This window comes from Buteo buteo, chromosome 8, assembly GCF_964188355.1.
Source record: "Buteo buteo chromosome 8, bButBut1.hap1.1, whole genome shotgun sequence".
In the NCBI taxonomy this organism is placed as follows: Eukaryota; Metazoa; Chordata; class Aves; order Accipitriformes; family Accipitridae; genus Buteo; species Buteo buteo.
This window is the reverse complement of record NC_134178.1, coordinates 32,363,413-32,382,667: the sequence shown is the minus strand read 5'-3', so window position 1 is coordinate 32,382,667 and position 19,255 is coordinate 32,363,413. Positions and strand designations below refer to the sequence as shown.

The 19,255-nt window shown below is 40.0% G+C and overlaps 1 protein-coding gene across 1 annotated transcript in view; it reads left to right on the top strand.

The window, feature by feature from the left end:
• CRYBG3 (crystallin beta-gamma domain containing 3) overlaps positions 1–19,255 on the top strand; it is a 99,189-nt gene that overhangs the window by 6,766 nt on the left and 73,168 nt on the right. Inside the window, exon 2 of the mRNA XM_075034041.1 lies at positions 9,724–9,772. Coding sequence (XP_074890142.1) covers positions 9,724–9,772 — 49 coding nt within the window. The remainder of the gene's footprint in view (positions 1–9,723; positions 9,773–19,255) is intronic.

Here is a 19,255-nt window from a genome sequence, read left to right as displayed (position 1 = left end):
CTAGCCTTTAAACTTAAAGGTACATGTTCAGTGTAAAGACATTGTTTGGTTCTTGCATTTTTCATGTAAATTTTCCTTGTAAAATGTGGCATATCTGTGATTTTAAAACATCTTTATTTTCTATGATATTTTTAGTTGCATTTGGAAAGAGGATTAAAAAGAATCTCTTCATTGTATACTGACACACTCCATGTAGCTCACAGTCTATGCGATGCTAATGCAGAACATGAAGCTGACCTAGCTTTGCTACACAAGCAAGGAACAGTATGTAAATAAGAAGCATAAACAGGTCTGAGAGTAAAAATTGTTTCAGTTAAAACAATCTAAGTTGCTCAATGCTGTCTGTAATCAAACCAGTTTCTAACTGGGATAGTTTAATTGAATATAATACATTTTGTGCTATTCCAACACTTAAATTAATCAGCTGGTTGTGACACTTCTTTTGCCCAAGTTCCTGCCTCCTCCTCCTGGCTCCATTTCTCCTTCCTTACCTTTCTCTGCTTTCTGTTCCTTTTCCTCCACTTCCCTTCTTACTTGTTTTAAATGAAATAGCAGTTTTGCTTTCCTTTGACCCTCCAATTTCAAACTCACTAACTTGTTTTTATAATTTGCATTTATCTTAATGTCTTTACTTGTCCTCCCCTATGTGTGTGGCCTAAGCTTAAGCAGGGAAGTAGGAGCCAGAAACTTCACATTCAAATTTCTGTGCAAACACTCCCTCTCTCTTTAAGACAATCCGCAACAGCCTTGCCAGAGACTAGGGGCAGACCGTGTCACTGCTAGTACCATTTGGTTTCCCAGGAACAGTGTTAGCCTCGGGAATCTTTCTGAGAAGTTGGCCAAAATTTTTCATTTTGAAGCTTTTCAAAAAGGGCAGTGTTCTATTTTTGAGGGGGAAGGGGACAGAGGAAAGAGCTCTTTATTTGTTACTATTTTCTATTAAAATGCTAGCATCTTTATTTTTTGTTAAAATAATAATGTATTTTAATTGTCATTTGGTGCAGAAGGCAGTTTTAAGGAATCTTTATTGATTTCCTCACATCTTGTTGCCACTGAGCTTTACAGTAACGTTTTCCTGTTGATTCATTTAACAAATATTTAGTGTACCCTTGCTCATGTCGTTCAATATACATGCTGAAAGTTTGACTCTTAAAAATTGTGAGACTTCTCCTCTTAGATCAGGTTCTGATAGTTCTCCTGGCTGCACAGCGCATGAATGGCTTCACAAGTGTGATGTTAGTATCTAGAGTAAGGTGTTGGTATTTCACTTTTAAGTCTGTTGTATTTGGTTGGATTAAAGGGGAGGGATTGAAAAGTTGATTTACCAAGGCTTCCAGGTGACCTGAGAAGTTAATAAACATGATGTTGATCCTAACATCACTGGAGGATGGGAATTGTCAAACTCGGTTTTGTTTATGAGATTACAGGCTTCGGTTGACAAACTGCTGAAATAATATCCTTAGACTCTTTAAGGCATCTGACTTGGTGCCTATGTTCCAATTAAAATATTTGCAAGTGTAATGGCAGTCGGCTAAATATCGACATACGGAGGGACACAAAAAGACCGGATCTGAAAAATAATTTTCTACTTGATGCATTTGAAGAAAATTAAAAGGATGTATTTTTGAGTCAGTTTATTTAATATCTTCACAAATAATTTGAAAGAGGACAAAACTGTAGCATGTGAAGTTTGCAGATGACTAGAGCGAGAAGTATGGGAATCACCATTTAGATGACAACATTAAAAGCAGACTAAGTTGCCATGGTTGACAGTCAGCTGAACATGAGCAGCCAAAGCAGAGTGCTGGCATGGAGAGAAAATGTATAAATGGATGTATAAATAACAAAGTAAATGTATTCTGTGGATGAACTTTGGTTACTAGAGTACTGAGTCTAGTTGCAGTGTCCATGATTTATTCTGAAAAAGATGCTGACAAACTAAAAAGGGCTGTGCGAAGAGCTCCAGAACAATTTGATGTCTGGAAAACCACCCTCGCAGAATAAAATTAAGTAGCTCAATAGCGTTTAGTTCATCTAAGAGAAGGTTTTGAAATGACAGGGTTACAGTTTGAGGAATGACTCTGCCTCAAGGTATGTAACTGCAAGGGAAATGGGAGTTAAGTGCTTCATGTCATAGCAGACCTATGACTTGAGGAGGATATTTGAACCCGAGGCTTTTGTAATCTGTCCCGCATAGATGTAGGTTGATCCTGTAGCTGAGAGATGAAGCTTGACAAATCAAACTAGTAAGCCTCATTTTAGGCAGTGAATTTAGTAGTAGTTTACATGGAAAAGTCTTATTTACAAATGTGGTAGATTTTCCATTGCTTGATGCTTTTTAATCAAAGCTTGTATCTTTTGGTCAGGTGTTAAAGGCTTGACATGGGTCTCCCTTAGGTGAAATTTCATAATCTAGATTATGCAGGAGGCAAGCTTCAGTGATCATAAAGGTCTGTATGGCAAGTAGGGCAACTGGTATATATCAAAAAATATTACTCAAAAGTCTGAACTTTTAGCAGTCATCTTTTTAATTACCACCTGGAAGCTGGAACAGAGAAGAAACCAATACTAGCTAACCTATGGCTCTTTGCAGATGTAGAATAAAAGTTTCATAACTACTACTGGTCTGTGGATGTGGTTTGAGAATCCCTGTAATGTGCTGAAACTTCACGGGGATTTTGGTCTTGCACATCTATATTTGATAGTATTATTAGACTTGTGGTTTTCCGCTCATTCACATTCTTCAGGGAGGCTCTTGCACAGCTGGATTTTAAAGTACTAGGTGACGAGACCCTTGTTAGCCATCTCTGTGTTCCTCTATTGAAATATCCTTCTGGAAGGTCACCACTGAATGTGCCACTGTGTTGGTGCTAAGTAAAACTGGAAGTCATGATATTGAAACCAGATGAGGTGTTGCTTCCCAGAGAGGAGCATTAGCTTTGTTCAGAGAGAGATAAAAGGCAGGGGTCAGGAACTGGCATTACACCCCAGAATGCTGAAATAAAGAAACTAGCAAGAAAGGAAACCTAAAAGTGACATTAGCCTAAGTGAGGACTCCAGTAGAGAGTGAATTGTATCAACAGTCCCCAAAAACACATTGTCTTGAGGAAAACTGTTTAGATAATATTGTGATGGAGTTGTCACAAGTGATGTCATGAAACCTGGATAGATAGATAGATATATGTATAGGTCAGGTTTAGTTTATTAGCATTATGTCACTAAAGCCAGATGTAGAAGCTTTTTGTCTCTTGGGACCCTGGAGCATCTTTCAGGTTAGACATTGCTTATTCTCTTACCATTACGAGTCATCACATTAAATGGCTAAATGGTTTCTGAGTTAATATGAAGAGAAGACCCGTTAAAAACAAATAATGCTAGTCTAATGCAGTAGCAAAGAAGGTTTGACTATTCAGGGAGTCATCTGTCCCTGAAAGGAGAGAAAGAGAGATGGCAAAATGATAGCACACTCACCTATCTGGTAACATCTGGACTGTGTGAGAAGTTAAGTGTTGGAGCTGCAGCATTGGAAGAGAGTTTGCTTCTAAGCAGTGGGAGAAGGAGGGAGGGTCGACATCCAGCACTACTGTCCAAGTTGAGCCTTAGCCAGCTTTCTGTGTTTCCTTAAGAGACCGCCCATTAATTTCCCCCTTCCCAAACAGCAATCAGCAGCCTGTACCTTGTCCTTGTAAAAGGAACCTAAAATGTCAGAGCTGTTACTTTCTGTTTAGTGAGCTCTGCATCTGGTCAGTCTCATCAAAACATTTATGTTTGTGCTTTATTGCACTTGCATGCTGTCTAGCTTTTTTTTTTATCTGACACAACACATTCACAATCTGCTGCGTGCATAACATGGGTGGGGTAGATTAATAAAGGAAGAAGGGGATGGGCTTTTAATTTGCAAGTTCCGAGGGATTGTTATGAAGGATGAGGATGGAGGAAGCAGACTTCTCGCACCATAGAGAGATGCCGTGAGAGCCTTTTGAAGATGTGATTGTTTGTAATGGTCTTGTTCTGGTTTTAGAGGCAGTTGGAAAAGATCTTGCAAGCCGTGTACTTAAATTTGCTCCATTAAATTGATTTTGTTTTTCTTGACTGTATTCCCTCATGTATATTAACTAACCTGAGTTTGAGTACTTCTGCTTATATGTGTCTACTTTTTGTGTGAGTGACAATGCAGAATATGAACATTTGGCTCTCCCATAAGAATCTCTAACCTCTCCTACATAAGTGTAATGATTAAAAACTTGGACCACAAATCCGCTTCTGATTCAGACATCACCTGTTCAAGTATTACAGAAAGGTCAGAACAGATTTTCAGCAGCAGAGGAACAGAAAGCATTAGAAAATCACACAAAGAAAGGTTTGTGCAGAGGATACAGAATGGGATCTTCTGTAACTTGAGTTTAATCTTGATTATTTAAAGAATAGGAGTGATGTTAATCAGGTTAGGCATGCTGGCAAGACAGTAAGGAAGAGCAGCAAGGCAGGAGAGGAAAAGAGATCCCTCTCCCTTCACTGAAGACTAACTCATCCATGTTGGATGCACTAATAGGTAACAGAAAAGGTAATGTCTGGCAGAAATAGCAGCAGGAAGTCAGTAGATTACATATTTGAGAAGTAGTTGAGAGGTTTGGTTTCTAGTCTTAATTCTGACTGTCTTTATTACTCTGGGCATTATTTAATGTTTCCATGTGTTGTTTTTTTTTTTAAAAAAAATCTATCAAATGAAAGTAATATCTGCCTAAATATATAAACAAATGGTTGTGACAATTTGTAAATGACTGCCTGTATAGTTAAGAAGTCCACAGAAGCAAGTTGGTGGGGCAGAGGCGTTTTCTGTCGTCTTAGGATCATGCTTTGCTCTTTCACTTCTTAAAAGCAAGTACAAAGTAGATTCAAAACTTGGGTTAGTAGAGTCCTATTGCTGGGTGTATAATGTAACAACGGTAGTTTGTGCAGCACAGAGATGAAGACTTACGAGATTCATCTTCCCAATTTAGCAAGTGCTGAAATGCTCTCTTGAGAGCTGTCTGGCTGATCTAGCAAAGGCGTGCGTCTGGTTAAGCACAAGCTTAACTTTGGATGTGCTGAACTGGAGATAGCATGCTCAGTACCTGCCATGGCAAAGCACTCAAAACATGCAGCACTCTGGAAAAGCTTGAAGCAAGGATGAAACTCCTTGGAGCCAGACTTTAATGATACAGATGTAGCCCAAATAGGGGGAATCCCTAGTTCACGGCAAGCCTGTATATACTACCAGTCTGTTGTTTTCAGTTCTTAGCAAAGGCGTAGGAGTTCAGTGGTGTGATATCACATAGCTACTAAGTCAACATTTATAACAATATTTAGTTGCAGAGATTGTCCTGTAGAAAAAAAGTACATAAAGCCCCTTAGAATACAGTTCTTGGAAGTATAACATCTAGCCACTAATGATAGGATAGCATGGGCATATAAAAAAAACTTAGAATGGCTAATTTTAACGTAAGTACTAAATGTCTTATCTATTTACAAAGAATTAGTTTTAATTGTGAATGCCATAGCTTAATAATTGTGTTCACTGCATCTCTGAATAGAGACTTGTATGGACAACATGGGCTTACGTTGCAACGTAAGAGTATGTGTGGCATAATTACATTAGCTTCACCATGTTTTTTTTTAATGGGGAGTGTAGGGTTGTGTGTGAGCCTATGAACTTTACTATTTTATCTTCCTCTTCAGAGAATTTGTGGGGAAAATACTGTGCAGTGTTCCAAAGTTTGTGATTAGTGACTGTTCTATGATTGATGGAATAATGAGATGGGGGGGAAAGCCCTAAAAACCGTAGGGTGGTTGGTAGTGGGAAGTGATAAGATCCATCATTTGAGCCCAATGAGCAGTAACCAGCCTGTTCTCCAGACCCAAGTGCAAAGCATGGCACCAGCTACGGTGTCTGAGGTGTTTAGGCTGTAGAAGGTAAAAAACCCCCAATTTTATCCTAAACAGTCCAAGAGGCCTGTTTCCAGCAAAGCGAGCTTTTCTGTTGTAAACTTCATTCAGTCAGTGTGAGTCATTTGGTTTCAGATCCATTTAAAACCGGGCCCTGGCCAGGGGTAGAAGCGGTTCACAAAAAATAGCTTCAGTGGTGAAGTGAGCTGCAGTGGTGCGTGCTTCCTTGTTCCTGTCTGTTGAGTGGCATTCATGGCCCCTTCATTTGTGCAGGTACAAATCACTGGACTGTAAACTGGATTGCAGACTGAATTTTTCCTGATGGAAACTTCTGCTCCCCCCTTGATTTTATCCAAGACCATGGCCCTACTGAGACCCCTGCTGTGCTGAGTTAAGGGTGGGAAGAGACGGCTGAGGTTGAGGAGGAAGGCGTGGAAATTTCTAGAGCTGCTTCTGCTGACAAAGTCAGCGTGTTGAGGAACTACACCCCAAAGCAAGAGGTTAAGGAATGTAGAAATGCTAGAATATAAACCATGAAAGGGTGTGGGGAATTGCTTCCAGGTTTACATTTATTTTATGCTGGAAAGGAAAGTTTTGATACTTTTTTTTTTAACTTGTTGATTTTAAGATGCTTATCTGCTGAATTGCATTCTTTCGGTTTTGGTGTGTACGCTATGGAATTTCATAGTGATCTGTCCAAGCCTGGCTGGCTAGAAGAAAGTAATGCCAGCATATATTTCAAATACAAACAAGAAATAGGAAAATGAAAGAAGTTTTTGGAAAAAACATGATGTGAAGGGAAGAATATGAGCAAAACAAAGTGATAAAAGAATAGGGACACTGGTGATCTGTGCTGGCGATACTTAATGAAAGCAAGGATCTCATTTGTGGTCTGCAGACCAGTTCCATAAAGAGTGATATCCTGAAGCTAGGGGGAACGTCTGGTGGAGATCAACCTCATTATTCCACTTTTAAGTACAGGGAATTCCTGTTCCTGTCAAGTGTATCAGCATTAGGAAAAGACATGCAGATCTGAGAAGGTTTTTTTTTAAAAAAAAAAAAAATGGGAGGGAGAAAATAGGTTATGTAGTGAGAAGCACTTTTATTAGTGTGCCAGATTGCCCAGAAGTGATTGTAATGTCTCCTTCATGAAACACATTAACAATAGAAGAAATTAATAGGATAGAATATTAATTTATCTGCTCTGTCTTACAGGGAGGCAAAGAACAGCCAAGACTTTGTCTGATGCTCTCCCTGAAAAAGCATCTTTGCGTTTATGAATGCATTATGAAAGATTACCTGAGGTGATGTGAAAGTACATGGTTTTCAACTTGAAGAGGATCCATAAGAGAGAGGAAGGAGCTTTTCTTTTGATGTATCTGAAAAGATCGGAAAGATCTTGAAAAACTTAATTGCAGGAGAGTTCTGTTCTCATTTTTGTTGAGGGAATGTTGTCTCTGAGCAGCTGAGAGGGAAACTAGCATTTAGTCAGACTGGCTTTTGTATTTTGTGTGTATATCAACATATATTTAACTCAGATACCTAATCCACAACAGGAAGAAAACCTTTCTTTTCAGAAGTCTTACTGAGACGTGCTTACCTGTGGTTAACAGTCAGTAGCAGTAGGAGTACTGGTACATGGAAATCCTTTCTCCAAATCCTGGCAGAATTTCAGCAGAATGCAAAGAATTATTTTTTATTTTTATTTGAACAGCTTTCACTTCATATCTTCATACAAATTCAGAAATAAAGGCTTGTGCATTTGTCAATAGCGAAGCTAAATTTCTAAAATTGATGGAGGGTTTTTTGAAGTGATTATGACTTCATTGCAATACTGAGCATTTCTTGCATGATATATTGGTACAGTTATTTTTCTTCAGCTTATGATATGCAATGCAGGAAGTGGTGTCTGTCATTAACATCCTTTAATGTTTTTCTTGATACATTTTTGCTTTTAAGTTTGTGGTGGGTTGACCCTGGCTGGATGCCAGGTGCCCACCAAAGGTGCTCTATCACTCCCCGTCTCAGCTAGACAGGGGAGAGAAAATATAAAAAAGGGCTTGTGAGATAAGGACAGGGAGAGATCACTCCACCAATTACCATCACGGGCAAAACAGGCTGGACTTAGTGAAAATTAATTTATTGCCAATCCACCAGAGCAGGGTAATGAGAAATAAAATCAAACCTTAAAACACCTTCCCCCCACCCCTCCCTTCTTCCTGGGCACAGCTTCACTCCCAAATTCTCTACCTACCCCGCTGGCGGCGCAGAGGGATGGGGAATGGGGGTTACAATCAGTTCATCACACATTATCTCTGCCACTTCATCCCCCTCAGGGGCAGGACTCATCACACTCTTCCCCTGCTTCAGCGTGGGGTCCTTCCCATGGTGTGCAGTCCTTCAGGAGCACACTGCTCCAGCGTGGGTCCCCCGCGGGGTCACAAGTCCTGCCAGAAGACCTGCTCCAGGGGCTCCTCTCTCCACAGATCCGCAGGTCCTGCCAGGAGCCTGCTCCAGCACGGGCTTCCCACGGGGTCACAGCCTCCTTCGGGAACCCACCTGCTCCAGCGTGGGGTCCTCTCTCCCTGGGCTGCAGGTGGATACCTGCTCCACCGTGGACCTCCACGGACTGCAGGGGAACAGCCTGCCTCACCATGGTCTTCCTCACGGGCTGCAGGGGAATCTCCACTCCAGCGCTTGGAGCATCTCCTCCCCCTCCTTCTGCACTGACCTGGGGGTCTGCAGGGTTGGTTCTCTCACATGGTCTCACTCCTCTCCGTCTGCAGTTTCTGTGCTGCAGCAACTTTTTTTTCCCTTCTGAAATGTTATCCCAGAGGCATTATCACCACCGTCGCTGACGGGCTCGGCCTTGGCTGGTGGTGGGTCCGTCTTGGAGCTGGCTGGTGTTGGCTCTGTCGGACATGGGGAAAGCTTCCAGCAGCTTCTCATAGAAGCCACCCCTGTAATCCCCCTGCTACCAAAACCCTGCCACGCAAACCCAATACAAAGTTGCATGTAGCATAAAGGTTTTGATTAAAATGTGCTCTGAATTCTGCTTAAGGATTGTTTTAAGAATCAGAAAGCAGGGGAATGGTTCCCTTCATTCCAAAGATGGGCTCTGAAGAAAATTTTGACCAAGGTAAATTGGCAATAAGGACATATGTGTCTTTGGACTTCTGACTTTTAAAATGGAACAGTGGGTCTTGCCTTAGTAATGACAACATGCCTCTTGTCCCCTTTCCAATATTTCTTCTGAATTTGCCTGAAAACCACCATTAGGTATGTTCGGTTAACATCTGTTAAACGTGGTAGCTGCAATTTATGATGATTCCATCTGCCCTGAGTACGTTCCACTCGATCACAGTCCTCAGTGTAAGGACTGGGGGTACATTCTAGCTGCCAAGTGTGCCAGATAGTGCTATGGCAATGAATGTTGCTGTACTAGATGATTGATCAACTATAGTATCATTTTTACAGCAGAAAATAATATGTATGCACAGAAAGTTTTGGGTTTTTTCAGCTGGAACAGCTGAAATGCTGTGTGCCGTTTCTGAATGCTGGAGTTTGAAAACCTCTGTATGAGGTGAAACAGGCATTTTCTTCCATCTTCAGCTTTTTGGGGCATGGCTTTTTCAGTTGCAATATGTGCAGAATATGGACTATGCTTTGGAAAAATATGTTCTTCTGTCCTTTTAAGTTAATGTGCTCTTGTGTTTAAATTGAATGATACTGTGTTGACTGTCAGGTAGACTTGAATAATGCAAGTCCTCAGTGTTACAAAATATCTTTGTTTTTCAGTTCTGAAAACAAAGGGAGTGAAGCCATAAATTTAAAGAGCAACCAAAAGGTAAGCACAACTCTGCCTGCACTTTTGAAGGTATGATTTTTATTTACTAATATTTAATTGAGCTAAAGCCTGCCACCTCTGCTTGTGACTACTTGCTAGCGTTCTGATGTTGGATGTATTCCTATACTGTGATGTAGCACCTGGTTGCTATATTCTGGGTTAGGGTCCATTACACCAGGGTACTAATACACATGCAGAAGACAGAAAAACTGTCTGTGCTTCACGTTCTTAAAATTCACATCTTTACTTACGTTAAAGGAGTGGGAGTCTAGTGCTAATTCTACATGCAGTTAGCCAGCGAAGAAGGAAGCTGGTATTTTTATCAAACAATGGTTTCAGGCATTCCTCTAAAGCACCACTTCTATATAATTTATTAATATCTAACCAGCAAGTGTTTGCCTGCGTGAAGGTCCACTGGTTTCCAACCAAAGCGCTGTAAGATCTTTTGCTGAAAATTGTGTGCATGTTGGCTGTTCTCTACCAGTGTTACCCGTGTTAATCATGCTTGTCTTGTCCTGTAAGCATTTTACTGCAAAAAAAAGACGTGCTTCTCTGTTATCAGGGCTTTCCTCTATGTCATTTGACACAAAGTGGTGTTTGCCTATAAAGTTGTGTTTAGACTTAGTCCAATATCATAAATTATGTGCAGGACAGGGCCTGGGGATAGCAGCCATCGTTGCTGCTGTCATATCATGCCTTGCACAGAGCCATTTTAGTGATTCATTCACTAAGCGCTTTTGCTTGGGTTTTTGTTCGTTTTGCTAGTTGTTTTAGTATAATGCAGATAATATTGTGGCTACTTCCCCAAAAGGACCTTGACTAATGTGCCAGATTTATGTGGGGACGCAGTAGGCTTCTTAACACACTGAATCTGAAAGTTCTATCCTGCATTGCATTTATTGAGCACTAACAGCATATGGAGAAGGAAGCGGTCTTCTTCCTGTATGGCCTACAGTCTCTGTGTAGTTGCACCTTCAGTATCTAGGGACTGTTTGTTTGGGCTTTGCCAAAGGTGAAGAGACGTTACAGTTGCCTCTACACAGACCCAGTTCAGTCCTACAGGGTTATTAGCTCAAGAACAATTCGATGTTGAATGTAGTTTAACTACATCAGGGTGGGAAACAATGTGGTGACGTTTGTTTAGAAGCTCTGTGGATTCAAGCCAACTGTGTCAGTTCCAATCTCCTGGAAGATGCCACTGAATGCCTTCCTGTTATCAAAAAACATGGACTCTTGATTTTATGCCTTGAAATGCAGGCAGAAAGGATTCTGATAAACCAGAGGAAATTCTACTATAATAGAAGCAAGTTTTCTTCATTTAAAAAAAATCTTACTTTTCTATGTTAGATCAGTGAAAAATTCTAAAACAAATTTTCCTTTTGAAGAAGATTTTGACTGAGGAAGAGGAATCATTTAGCATACATGCACAGGACTTCAACAACAGGTATTACTTAAAAGGAGGTACGAAGAGGGCTAGGTGTCAAGAAACAAGCAGGATGCATAGGTGGATCAAAGGGAACATAGCAGGTTTAAGTTACCTAAGAGTGTTTCTTTCTTGCCAAAAACTACATCTCATTTATTTTTTTAATTTTAAAAAGCCCAAATTCAGAATCTTTCCTGCTGAATCTAAATTCATTGTAGTATTCTACTCAGAACTTGTGTTTTTGTAATACTATACTAAAAGTTGGTGCCAGTATTAATGCTGTAAAGTTTTGTTCCAAATGCCTGATCTGTTTTCTTTGTCTGGCTGTAACATTTTATTTAATTATATTGTCTTTGACCTACATTTAGGAGTCTAAAGTGTTACAATGCACGTTACATTATCTTTGAAATAATATCTGGTGTTTGTATAGGCTTTATAAGAAGGGTGCGGTTTTCATATTACTATAATGTGCTGCCTGTTTAACTGTACTGAGAGCTTCCTGTCTAACTTACTTCCCTCCTTCTTAAGCTGATCAAAAATCTTCTGATACACTTGAACAGTTTCATATGCATAGTGATGAGTACTTTTAGCACTATAATTTTATAACTTGTGTGCACTGAAATTACAACTAGATAGTAAAAACTGATTCAGAGGAGGTGGAGAAAGTATTTATTTTCTACCGCTGCCCCCATCACCCTTTTTTTTTTTTTTGTGAGGAACATATTTTTTTTTTCCTACCACTGCTCCCTCCAAGACACACTTGCATTTTGATAACACCACACTGTCTAGTGTCTGACATTGGCCAAAATAAGCTGTCTTGTGCAAAGATCACTAGAATGCCGCTGAACAGTTGGAGAGAACTGAGACTGTCTCATTTGAAAGGGGTAATGTATAGTATTGAAAGATGTTCCAGTTTTATTTGTTGAGTCATCAGGGTTACTATGGGCTAAAAAACCCCAATGTTTTGTTGTTATGGAAAGTGTACTTTGTAAGGAATGCCTAAATCTATATACCTACATGGATTGGGTTTGGGCAGGTTTCCATACATGTCCATGTCTCTGAATTGTGCTTCTACCTAGTCATTTCAGGTGGATGGTGACTAAAAGTTGAAACCATATTGTATCTGTCTGTCACCAAGTTAATGAGCTATCATGTTTCTGATAGACTTTTATGTAGACTTACATGCTGTGATTTTGTATATTCATTGGCCATTTTGGCAGGAGGCCAGGGGCAAAATAGCAGGGGTACTGTAAGTCTCTGATTTAGCCGCAAAGGTCAGACATCTAAATTATAGCTGACTGGGTGAGTGGAGCTGCGAAACGTGCTGAGCTACAGTAGCTCTTTGGCTCTTCTGAGCACTTCGGTTACCAGTTCTGTACTTTAACCCCTGCTATTTTTTTCCATGTGATGACATATTTAGCTCATAGAGGGAGGTAAAGGTATTTTAATACTCACCTTGTGAAAATATGAAGCCGAATCTTTCTGTGCCAAGGTGACATTATCAATCATCTTTTGATCACTTTCGAGAAAAGATTTGTGAAATATGTCACATCTATTAATTCATTGCCAGAAAGTACACCATCACCCACCACTATTTATTTACAGATTTTTTTCTGCTTCTGTTTCTTTGAATTAGAGCTGTAAACAGTGCTTTTTCTGAGTAAATGCTCCATTTGAATGATGTGATTGTTGAACAGATGGTTGTGTGCATGTAAACAGTTCTTGAACTTCATGTTTAGTGTTCTAGGTATCTGCATTACATAGTGTCCAGTACATGTTAGTATTTCATTAACCTCACTTTTAGTGATACAGAGACTTTGTTTTTAAAAGGAATATTGCAACAGTGCTTCCTACAAGAGTATGTTTCACATACTTTTGTTTTTGGTAATGCCCTGAAAATACAGGTTTACAACTGGGACATAGGTTTTAGTTTGTTTGTGTGGAACAGCTACCAAATAAGCTAACACCACTACTGTAGCAAGCCATGTGCTGGAGAGTGTTGTGTTAGTACAGTTTTGAAGAAATGACATAACACTCTTGTTGCACATGCTTGTGGCACAAGTCTAACCTGGCTCCTACCCGTATTACCATACTGTAGTAGTAGCAGCAGTGATAGGTGCTTGGGTTAGTTTCAGTAGTTGTGAATGCGTTAGGTCCCAGGCTTGCCCTGTCTGAGGTTCTCATCCAACTGAAGGCTTTGTCGTGACCGTGTAGGCAAATTTACTGCTGATCATCCCCAGATATCTTTCCTGTAGCAATGCATGGAGGAAATAGCACATTATCCCATAACTGATTAGGAAGGAATTCTTAAGCATCTCAGCACAGGAACTGCTATGTGAGCTCTGTCAGGCAAATGCAAAAGTTTGAAAATGTAGGTTCAAATACAATATACCAAATGTGTAATTTAGACTTCAGTATTTCAACAGCATTAAATATTTTATAATTTGGCCCATAGGCTCAAGCCTAGGTGCTAGTTGCCTGGATTAACCAGAGGCAGTCTCAACCTTCATAGAAAAAAACACAGGGGCAGAAAATACTGCAAAGATTATCTAGTCCACTCCTCTACCCCAAGGTGAGATCTCTGTATCTATGTCATACCTGACAGAAGTTTGTCTAACTCGTTTTCAAAGACCTCCAGGGATGGAGATCTCTAACATCTCTGCAACTTCACCAGACAACTGTTCTACTGATTTCATAAACCTTATAATTAGAAACTCTTTTTCTTAATATCCCATCTCAAGCTTCCGTGCTACAAATTAAATCTGTTGCTAATTGTCCTCTGACAAGTACTCCTGTATACTGTGAACATGGAGAAGAGATAATTCTGTAGCCCTGCTTTCTCCCATGAATTTCATTTCAAGGTAAAATAAAGATGGCTGTATTTAACTGGTAGACACAGTATTAAAATTTCGTGGCAAGGACTGCAATTATGTGATAAGATGAAGCCAGATTCTTTTTGGAGTTGCAACGAATAGGACAAGAGGCAACAGGTGCAAGTTGGAGCATGGGAAAGTCCAGTCACCTATAAAAAATTTTTTCTTCTTCTTTTTTTCTTTTGCCCCCTTCACCGTAAGAGTGGTCAGATATTGGAACAGGTTGCCCAAGGAAGTTGCAGAATATTTATCCCTGGTATATTCAAAACACAGCTGGATGAAGGCCTGCTCTAACTGGAGATGCTTTGACCAGGAGCTTAGACTACATGAGCTCCCCAGCCACATTCCTTTCAGCCTAATTTGTTCTGTAATTCTCTGTCACATCATTTTTCGTTTGGTGTGTGAATTCACATAAGTTCTAAAAAAAAAAAAAAAAAAAAATAAAAATCCCAGGAACTTGCTGGATATATGTAGCTGTTCTTACTGAATGTCCCTAATTCTGACTTTATAATTTGTTTTAAGTTCTACAAAAAGTTAGAAATCAAAATTAAGCCCAGTGTCTTAGTTAACTGCATACTTTTCCATATAGCATGGGTTTTTTTTCCTATTGTCGTGGTTTTATTTTATATTGTCTTTATTTCATGTGTATGTTTATCTAAGTAACTTCTGCTCAGCCTGCATGTGAATGCCTGCTGAATGCCTGTGTCTTAGACCTAGAAATAGGTCTTGCTGACCTAGAAGTCAGCAAGAGGGATTCTATGTTTTTTGGGAGCCGAAGGAAGTGGACTATTACTGTCAACCATGAGTTTTTTAGAAACCTGAGAGTTACTTTTAAAAACTGTTGCTGCCCACAGCAATGAATGAAAGACAAAACCAAAATGGTTTTGGAGTTTACATAATCAAGATTTCTCTTGTGGAACCTGAAAGCAGATCTTTTTCTCTTTGGCAATGATGTATACTTTTGCTGAAATGGAATTTTATAGGCGAGTACATAGCACCTTCTGGTTTCCCAGAACACTTTGTTAAATTAATGGTGTTAACAGCTGTACGTGTTCAGCAAGACATTTCAAGATCATCCTATCTAAAGTCCTGGTAACTTCCTTTGTCATCCTGAAGAGCTTTAGAAAGGATGATCCTGAAATATGCTTCCCTCTCTACTAATGTTCTTCAAAGAAAGGATCTTGAGCAGGGAACTTCATTTCAGGGTGGGTGGAAAAAAAAAATGGGCTTAAAACTTGCTCAGTTTGGCACAGAAAACCACTGAGGATACAGGTGAGAAGCAGAAGTGTGGTGCCAGATGCTGTAGCCTGCCAATAGAATATAAGTACGGGTGGAAATCACATTATCTCACCCCATTCCCAGTGTACTGCCTGCTTGTGCACACCTTCTGCATTGAAAAGGTGAACTGCACCTTTATTTTTTAATGTATTTTAAAACGTCAGGGAATCATCAAGTAAAAGAGAATAAAAATTATTTCATGTTTGTGGAAACATTTTCACTAAAAGTCAATAGAAGTGTAATGCTGGGAGAATTTAGAGGAAAGAACAGAAATAAGACAGATAATTTAATTCTGTTCTCTCTGGCTCCATAATAGACGTTGTAGTATTAAGGCATTGGTTACATACTGAGGAGTGAGTACCAATTCTTAATCAGAGCTTTACAATAATTTCAGGAGAAAATTCAGAAGGGAGAAATTTTGAAGTAACTCTGCAAATGGTGTAAACAGAATTTTTAAATTATAAAGCTCACTTTGTCATTCTAGAGACTTTCACTGAGTTTACAATTCCCCATAAGGTGACCTGGCAGAAACTTTATTTCAAATTGTACCTCCTTTTTCTTTACCTTTTCATTTGAAGTATTCACCCTTACCACCTTGTTTTTTGTTCTCTTGTTAGGAAAGGTGAGTCTGGATACTTCCTCAGATTTTAGGAGAACACCAGAGTTTCAGAGAACTTTTGTTTCATCTTTTCTTTCCCCATCTGACAAATTAAATCTACGTTAAGGACTCCTTGGTATTTCAAGAATTCGAATGGATAAACAAATTTGTAAAGTCCCGGTACTGAACTTTCACCAGAGGCAGTTGTCTTTCCAAATGTTAAAATAGTCATTGAATTTAAATAGGTTTATTTTTTAAAATGCAAAACTGATAAAGTTTAACCAAAAGTCCCTTCCTGTTGTTTTAACTTTTACTCCTGATTATGAAGATGCCATGATTTCATTAGTTTTTCTAGTTACTCTTGTCTTCTGGTGTTGTCATGACTAGATTTTTTCATGTCAAAACAAGCAGAGAAAGGAGGATGTGGAAGGAAAACTTCACAGTATAAAAAAGCCAAAATATTTAGAGGTTAAAAACATCGGTTATTTGTAGAGATACAGAACTCACCTTTAACTTAAATCCCCCCAAAATCCCAAGGCTATTTTTATAATCTTTGGGTTTTTTTCTTTTTCTGATTATTTAAAAGGTATTATTTAGTTAAGACTAAACAGTTTTTGACAATGGTGGAACTCCCTTGCATCATCTCCATTGCCACTCTAATTACTGGCATAAATAGGAAAACCCCACTTTGACAGTGTGTTTTTTTAAATCCATTTTTCTCATGAACACTAGCAGCAGTGGACTTTTAGGAGTTCTCTGCTTACCGTGTATTCACTGTCTGACAGTACTTTTTCCTAAATTTTTCTTGATACTATGTCAATTTTCTTAAACAAGTCTTGTTCCTAATCTATGTCTCATTATGTCTGATTCTTTTTCATTAGATTTCCATACGTATTGCCTCCTGTTGATTGAGAACGCCTAACTTCTTTTCCTCATAGTAGCTGAAAAAAACAAAAGCTTATTTTGTGTGTGGACTTAATGTACTTCAGTGTGTCCCACTCACTGCAAACAAGTAGGAGACTACACCAATGATGCTTTAGTTTCCCAGAGAAGGGAAATCTGCGGAAAAACATGCAATAGTGACTCATTGTGGGGATGTACTAGTCTGCCAGCAACTCAAGCTATTTCACTGTGGATTTTGTTTAGCATACAAAATTTACATACCGTATCGCTGTTCAGATTGAATGCGATGCTCATGTTAAATGAAATGCAGCCATCTTAGCTATGTTGAAAGGTCAAAGCTAAGGCTGCGAACATGGTTAATTTTCCAGTATTAGAGGTAGCAATGCTTAAAGGTGCTACTTTGTGCACCCAACACTTTAATCTGAAACTCTTAAATTGTTTCTACATGCTAGCAAGCAAATTCTGCAGTATTACTGTGACTATTTCTCAGATGAATAAATTGGGGTTAAATGGCTTGTTGAAGGTCCCTGGCATGAATCAATGATGATCCTAAAATCCTCATGGCTTTCCTTCTTCTCTCAAAACTGCAGGTGAGATGGGGTGGTTAAAGTGCACAAGCATATCCGCACAATATGCAGAACGTCCTACATCAGCAGCTCCCAGCGCAGCAGGACAGGCAGTCTGTGAGAGGTCTCCATGTGGCTGCCTGGAGTTTCTGCTTTGTAAGGAGCGTTTATTCATGGGGAGTGAAACCCAAAATGTCTGGCTGTTGTGGCTGGAAGCTAATTCTTTGTTCACAGAGAGCTATGTTTTAATACTGTTAATGTTTTCATTTCATTCACTTGTTAGGGCAATAAAAGAGATTGTATTCTTGGCAGACGGACATAACCCCTGCCAAATGAGACCCTCTGGCAATTTGAACTTCTGCCACCCAGCTGCTGGGAGACAGTGGCTACCAGGCCGGCTGTTCCCAGCTGGTACGGGAGGTGAAGCAAACCTGGCAAAGCAGTCCCTCTTCAGGGTGCTGTTGTGCCGCTGGAGCTGCTCCCTGCCCTTTGAGGGGGCTGTTCACACTGGTAGCAAGCCCTGTGCCTGACTGTGTAGGTGCAGTTAGGCTTTGGGCGTATGTCTGTGCTGCAGTCAGGAGTGGATTACAGCCTGGAAAACGTACCTAGTTTACCGCTGAATAAATTAGCTCAGATAAGAATCACACTTGAGACATGACATCCTGGGCTTGTCTTCCGAGTCCCAGCTGCCGAGCTTCTCTGCAGTGGTTGCTCCAGCAAGATGAGACCACGCTACCTGACCGCGCAGTAGATACAGCTTCAGTTATCGCTGCAGTCTCTTCAGTCACCTGATTTAAGTCATAATCTTGTTTCACGCTCTGCCAAGCTTCCCCTCTGCACCAGCCTCATTGCATGTGAGGTCAGAGGACCATAGGATAATTCAGGTTGAAGGGACCCCAGGATGTCATCTAGCCCAACCTCCTGCTTAAAGCAGGCTCAGCTATAAGGTCAGGCCAGGTTACCCAGGGCTTGCCCAGTGAAACTTTGAGTAACGAGTTGCTAAAGGAATAAAAGCTAATTAAAGCTTTATGAAGCATGTCACAAGCAGGAAAGCTCACAGGGGGTGGGAAAGGGGAGGCAAGGGGAAAACTGATGACAGTCTGTATACAAAAGGAGCAGAAAGACAACACTACAGCAAGGATCTCAAAGGGGATCTGGCAGATAGGTTTTTATCCAAAAACTATTGTTTGCATGGTAAAACATGGAGAAACCGCCATTCAGACTGCCATGACACTGGAAGAGGAAATTCTTTTTTTTTTTTTTTTTTTTTTTTTTAACCAATGGCATGAAGTGTAACTAATACAAGAGTCATTGGTATTCTTCCAGTATTGTGAATATCGGACTGCTCAGGCCTAATTGTGACACAGATGCAGCTGCTCTGTCAAGGTCAACTAAAGGCCCTGACTGTTGAAAGCTGGTGGGATATACCAGGGAAGGGATTACTTTGCATATACCCTATGCCCTTGCCTTTTTTCCTGCGTGTTTGCTGGGGGCTTCTGTCAGAGATGAGCTCAGAGGGAGGCATGGGAAATAAGTGACAGTTATCACGATACTGCCTTGTGGAATTGCCATCATCCCGCTGTGTTTGTCAGGCACTTGTGCCTGAAGGCTCCTGCTGTGTTAAAGGCTTACTGGCTTTACAGATCATGTGCTTTTGTCTCAGTAATTTGAATATGGCATTATCTTAAAATACAAACTTCAAAATCTATAGCAGAACAGTTTTGTTTGTATAATACCTAAACAGTGGCTCAAACTTTGAATTGAGGTTTTATGGGCAAACGATAAAACACCAATAGCTCATGCTGTCTTTTATAGCAAAGGCAAAGTGGAGCGGGAGGGAGA